At 39.1% G+C, this 6,883-nt stretch overlaps 1 protein-coding gene across 1 annotated transcript in view; it reads left to right on the top strand.

The window, feature by feature from the left end:
* TRPC5 (transient receptor potential cation channel subfamily C member 5) overlaps window positions 1-2,263 on the top strand; it is a 210,457-nt gene extending 208,194 nt beyond the window's left edge. The window contains exon 10 of the mRNA XM_007955942.1: window positions 1,571-2,263. Within this exon, the coding sequence (XP_007954133.1) occupies window positions 1,571-2,263 (693 nt within the window). The remainder of the gene's footprint in view (window positions 1-1,570) is intronic.
* Window positions 2,264-6,883: the final 4,620 nt, after the last annotated feature.

Here is a 6,883-nt window from a genome sequence, read left to right as displayed (position 1 = left end):
AAGGAAGATGGGGCAATCTACTTCCATAGTGATACTGCCTCGGAAACCCAAGGAGGGGTCGCTATGAGTCGGGGCCGACTCGACAGCACATAACAACAACAACATTAGCATAAGGAGCCCGGATGGTGAGAGCAGTTTGTGATATTGCTAACTGAAAAGTTGGCAGTTTGAACCCACATAGCTCTATGGAAACAAAGGCCTGAGGAAATGCTTCTTTAAAGATTACAGCCAAGAAAGTCCTATGGAGCAGTTCTCTGTAACATATGGAAGTCCCTGTGAGTTGGAGGCCAACTCCAGGGCAGCTAACAATATTATCATTAGCCTAAAACAGTGGTTCTCAACTTGGGCACATTTGGCCATGTCAGAAGCCATTTATGGTTGCCACATTAGGGTGTGTGCTACTGTCATCTAGTGCGTAGAGTCCAGGAATGCTGCTAAACTTCCTACAATGCACAGGACAGGACCCTACAACAAATAGTTATCTAGCCCCAAATGCTAGTAATATCAAGGTTGACAGCCCTATCCTAGAACACATTATGTATTTTGTAAGGCACATAAGAAGATTGTTACCCTAATCTACATACTCATCTCATCTACTGAGGGCCTGCTATGTGCCAAGCACTCTGCAAGATGCTGGGGTACAATGATGAGCATGACATAACCAGGCCCTGCCCTCATGCAGTGACAATTAACAATAATATAAGGTGATGAGTGACTGGGTGTTCTGACAAGGTAAACACAAGGTACTGTGGAAATACAAACAGGAAGGACACTTAAGAGAGCTGGGGAGTCAGTCCTGGCTTACCACAGGAAGCAATGTTTAAGCTGAGGCCAGACTAAAGGGAATAGGGGAGAAGCACATTCCAGGCAGAGAGCAGAACACAGGCAAAGGTGCAGAGGCAAGGAAAAATATGGTTACATGTCACTGCACAGTAGCACACCTGGGTAAGGGTAGGGAGAGACGTAAATGGAGAGACCTTGTAGACCATGGTGTAATGTTTCTACTTTTTCCTATGGTCAGTGACAAGTTATGGAAAGAGTCTTAAGCAGGAGAATGTCATAATTGGATTTAATCTTTTAAAAGGTATTTTTTAAAGGCGCAATCTTAACTAGGCAGCCAATTAGAGATAGAAATTTCATAGGGATGTGAATGAAAAGGGCCCTCTCTTCAAAACAAGAGTCTTATTAGCACTTTATTACACTTCTCTGGTTTCATTCCTTTGAGTCCTAAAAAGCTTTTTCCTCTTCAGTAGTCATTTGATAAGCAGATTTTATGCCTGAGGTCCATCACCCTAATCTAGCACTTTAACTGTTAACACTTTACCAGGGATCAATTACCCTTCTGCTGTGCATATGATAGGGAGCTGCTGAAACCAATCTTATCAGTTACACGATTTTCCCAATGGCCAGCTCTGCCATTACCAAGAATTATTGTTTTTCTTGCACTTGAAAGATGTTACTCTGTGGTTTGCCACTAGGCAAAACCTGGAACATGCCATAGGGTACCCAGCCATGTCTATTTTGAACTGAAGACCAAGCTTAACATAATGTGTCTTCTTTCTTGCCTTAGGAATTAAAGCAGGACATCTCCAGCTTCCGGTATGAAGTGCTTGACCTCTTAGGAAATAGAAAACACCCACGGAGAAGCTTTTCCACTAGCAGCACTGAACTCTCTCAAAAGGATGACACCAATGATGGCAGTGGTGGAGCTCGGGCCAAATCCAAAAGTGTCTCTTTCAATTTAGGCTGCAAGAAAAAGGCCTGCCACGGGCCACCTCTCATCAGAACCATGCCAAGAGCCAGTGGTGCCCAAGGGAAGTCAAAAGCTGAGTCATCAAGCAAACGCTCCTTCATGGGTCCTTCGCTCAAGAAACTGGGTCTCCTGTTCTCCAAGTTTAACGGTCATACGTCTGAACCCAGTTCAGAGCCAATGTACACAATTTCTGACGGAATCGTTCAGCAGCACTATATGTGGCAGGACATCAGATATTCTCAGATGGAGAAAGGGAAAGCAACGGCTTGTTCTCAAAGTGAAATTAACCTCAGTGAGGTAGAATTAGGCGAAGTGAAGGGCGCTGCTCAGAGCAGGGAATGCCCTCTTGCCTGTTCCAGCTCTCTTCACTGCACATCCACCATTTGCTCCTCAAATTCTAAACTTTTAGACTCCTCAGAGGATGTATTTGAAACTTGGGGAGAGGCCTGTGACTTGCTTATGCACAAATGGGGTGATGAACAGGAAGAACAAGTTACAACTCGGCTCTAAGTCAAGCTGCTGTCACCTATTCTGGAACTCAACACAAAATTTGTAATTCCTTTGCTCTCAGAGGTGATTTAAAGAATGATTGCCTCATTGCCCCCTCCCGAAAGGAGAGTGACACTATTATTTTCACTGTCTTTTATAACATGTTCCACATTGTTTTAGTTTTATGTTTATTACTATTATTTGCCTTTTTATACCTAAGTCCATTTCACAACCAACTGAAGGGGTGTTTCCCCAAATCAGCAGAGGTGCAGTCGGGTGCTTAACCCTTTTGCTTTGCTTTTTTACCCTTGCTTCCTTGAAGCTCTAGGTGCCATTTTGCTACTGTTGCTACCGCAGATCCCTGTCCCTCCTATCACATACCATTTCCCCCACAGGGTTTAGACAATGGTCAGCATTCCTCACCAGCTATCAGATAAGGTGAACTAACCTGCCTGTCTTTGTTGCCCTTCAGTGTTACATGCCACCCCGCTCACTCGGGTTCAATGAACAGCATCAAAGGAGACTGAACAGACTCCAAAGAATTATCAGCTTATGGTTTTTAGGTATAACTGGCCTTTTCTGTTTTCATTTTTACACACTACAACTTCTTCTGAGGGCTGCAGAGTTTCTTTCCTAAAAATGTTAGTTTCCTAATGTGTACCAATGAGCTATTTACCCCATAGCATGTCATATCTAATAAGTTAGGTGAATTCCTTTCTTGTGTTAGTGTATTTCAGTTAACTTACATTTTAAATTTTGATAGTACTGAAATTAGTATTTAGAATGTGTACTGTTTTTAAAAAACTTCTGTGCTCTAACCAATACTTACTACATCTCATACATTGCCAAAAAAAAACAGGTGGCATATTTATAGGGTCCTATCTAGGAGCTCTGGTAGCATAGTGGCTAAGGCACTTGACTGCTAACCAGAAGGCTGGCGGTTCAAACCCACCAGCCACTCCTCGAAAGGAAGATGGGGGCAATCTACTTCCGTAGTGATACTGCCTCAGAAACCCAAGGAGGGGTCGCCATGAGTTGGGTCCAACTCGACAGCACATAACAACAACAAAAACATCTAGTGTTGACAGTTTTAATCATTTACTGCTATCAAAAGCATTTCTGAGATAAAAGCCTGGATTTGAAAATATTTTTTATCAGGAAAATGCCATCTTGATGAGCTGCCATTATCTGAAAAAAAGAGCATCTCCATTTTAACTGCTTCCCGGGGGGGGGGGGGGGGGGACCAGAAACGCTTCGGTCTAGAAAACCTAATTCAGGTTGCAGTCCCAATACTCACTGAGGGCAGCAGAATTGCATGTGTAAATTTATCTTAGTTAATACTACTTACCCTAGTGGATTCATGGAAATATAAAAATGATCCGAATTTTTTAAAGCTGCATTTATACGTTCAAACAAATAATTCCCACAGCTTGAGTATCTCATCAGAATACAAAGGTTTGAGTTAAAAATGAAGGTCATAATGGAGATGTTCACCATTTTTGACCTAATGACCACTAAGTGATAACCTATGGTTTTTTTTTTTTTTTAAACCAACATTAGCACAAAAGTATCCAGTTTAGACCCTATTAAACCTGAAAAAGCCCTAGGTCCGAGTCATATTGATTATATTAAGTTTGTTAACCCAGCACAGCAAGCGTTAGTCAGGTGTCATCCTTTGTCAATACTAATAGGAATCCACCTGAATTCATGTGTTTAATTTCTGGTAAAAGTAACAAATGAGAGATTGTCGCACAATGCAAGTAAGTCTCCTACATAGCTTCTGGCAGTGTACTTTCTGTTATTTAAATTGATTCCCATCTCCATCCCCAGCACTGGTGATTGATTAACAAAATGTTCCATGTTGGAGAAGAGACAAATTGGCAGGGTGGGAGTGTGGAAGTCAATGTTGAATAAAAATCATATCCAGGGAAAAGTGATTGAGAACAAGCTGTATCAAGACCCAATTGGTAAGAGGTTGTTCCAAAATTATTCCTGATTTTATCTCAAGTGATCCTAAGTGGAGCTATCATAGATGGCCCTGACATTTTAACAGGTGTGACTTTCCAGAATGTTTAAGTTGCAGATTCAACTCTCTTGTCTAATTCATTATGATAATAATACGTGGAACCTGGGCTAACTTTCCTAACTCCTGTTGATGGCACCAAAAATTAATACATGGCCCTATTTCATCAAAAGAAAAAGATGTGTCTCTCTGAAAAATGAACTTCCAATAAACTATGTATGACTGTTACTTCATCAATTTGTTAGACAAGAGTAGTCACACTTGGAACCATGGTCCAAAATACAATCTGCTTTCAGTTAGGTTTTAGAGAGAGAATATGTATAGATCATAGTATCCAATTTCTAATACTGTTTTTTTTAAGTGTTATGTATCATAGACAGTACATTTCAGATCTTCTCAAGATTATCATCCTTATGCCTTGGGTTTAAGATTTTATTTCACTGGCCACGCTGAGGCCTCAGCTGGGAGCGGGATTATAAATTGAACAGCTACTGCCTTAATTTCCATGCTGATGACACCAACATTTTTATTAACTCTCACTCAGTTGAAAGTGGGTGAGGAAAGAGATTTGTGTTCACATCTCTACTGTCTGGATCAGCTACTATCAAGAATAGTGTTTTAAATGAAGACACTTAATTATGTCCTCTGTCACCAGGAAAGTTATAAGCCAAGTTTGAGAGTAAATTTATAAATATAAAAAATTTTGAGTTAAAAGAGAGCCTTAGAGATGATCTATTCTATCCCAACTTTGTATTTAACAGATGAGGGGGCAAAGAACGAGGCCCAGGAAGGACAATGACTTGCTCAAGGTCACAGAGCCAGGTAATTAAAGAGTTGGGACAAAGATCTTTCAGATCACAGGAACAAGACATTATTAACCACATATATGAGATCCAACAATAAAATGACCACTGCACCACTAAATACTTCCTTGTTCATTTGACTAAAAGGATGTAAACTCCAAAAATTTCACTTACATATTTTAATATAAAGATTACTCCTAAATTGAAATACCACCAGAGTTATTTCCTATTTGCCTAAATATCTGTGTCACTGCTCACCTCCATTCCAGCTCATTTTCTCATCAGTTCTAGACATCTGGATTCATGTGTAAGCCCATAATTAAACTAATTTATTCCTGATAATAAGGGTAAAAATATTACAAACAAAACATCTGAATTATATTAGAAAATCACCATTGTTGAAATCTCTCTTCCACTTTGAGCTTTAAGTCCAGGAATGTACAAATACAGAGAAAAGATTTCAAATTCAAAATCATTTTTGAAAGATGCCAAATTTTACAGGGATGTAAATGTTCCAAGTTATACTTCTGTCTACTTTCAAGGATATACTGAAAAATCTCATTCTTTATGCCTCCCCTATCATTTTCCATTCCACTGTGATCTGATTTAGGCTATTTTGGCTAACACCTAAACATCTGTCTACAATTTGACTAGAAAACTTTTTAAAAAATAGAGCCTCCACCTTCAAATGACTTACATAGTAAATACCATGTTCAGTAACTTTAGAATTCTTATAGCAATGCAAACTCCTCTGCAGATTTCATTGTGAATTTTAGTGAAAAATATAAGGTAATACCTTGGCCAGCAAATATAATCACAACTTGGCCTTCATGTTGCCTTGTAGGTGAGGCTCAAGTGCAGTTCTAACAGTTCTGTCTAGTGGGCAACACCTTGGTTTATTAAACTATTAAGTAAAATGTACTTAAGTTAGGCACAAATACTTTCCTATGTGAAAATACGTAAGAAAAACAACGTATTATTTTGTTAATCAAGTTTTCAAAGCAGCGCTACACATACAGTTAACATAAATTGCTGTTAATTGCTTCCATCTTTTAAATGACCTCTTCATCTACTTCTCAGCCCACTACCACCATAACTCCTACCATTTTTCCTCAAATCTATGGGTATTTTAGATTCTTTGGCTTGCTTTATCTAGACAATTATTCCAAATATCTATTTTGTTGGTGTAGACCTGGCCATTGGGAACTGAGTACCCCAATTTCAATGTAAGCATTAGTTTACAGACTTTACATACTGAAAAACACTGTACTATATATCTTTATACACTTTAAACACTGTACTTACTATATCTTCAAAGATCCTCTAACCACATTTTTTAGATGTGGGTTTGGATTGCTTTGTTTTTTTGGGAATATTTGTGAAAGTCAGAACTGTGTGTGCATATACACACACATACACTGAAAATTAATACAATTTGATTGTTCAGATCTTGGCCTTTCATTCCTTCTGGGAATTACGACGTCATTTTAAAGACGGGGAGCAGGAATAACGTTTCAATGGAAAGAATTGACCTGAGATGTGAGGATTTGCTAAAATGAACTGCCACGATAGCATCTGCTATAGCACAACTGTTACACTGACACTAATCAGGATTTGGAGTTTCTGGTTTTAAGGGGGAAAAAAAAGCATCTAGCCCAGAATAACTTACCTGTATTTTTGATTAAATAATTTAAGTGTAGATGTCATATTTATTGCATACGTCAGATATTACTATTCATATGCTGACATGTGGCTAGGATTTTCATCTATGTGCTGCATGGTGGTCCAGCTAAGTTACTAGTAGTTAACTTTTAC

This window comes from Orycteropus afer, unplaced genomic scaffold, assembly GCF_000298275.1.
Source record: "Orycteropus afer afer isolate SDZICR_OR568_19922 unplaced genomic scaffold, OryAfe1.0 scaffold00549, whole genome shotgun sequence".
NCBI classification, from domain to species: Eukaryota; Metazoa; Chordata; class Mammalia; order Tubulidentata; family Orycteropodidae; genus Orycteropus; species Orycteropus afer.
This window is presented reverse-complemented; position numbering and strand designations above follow the sequence as displayed.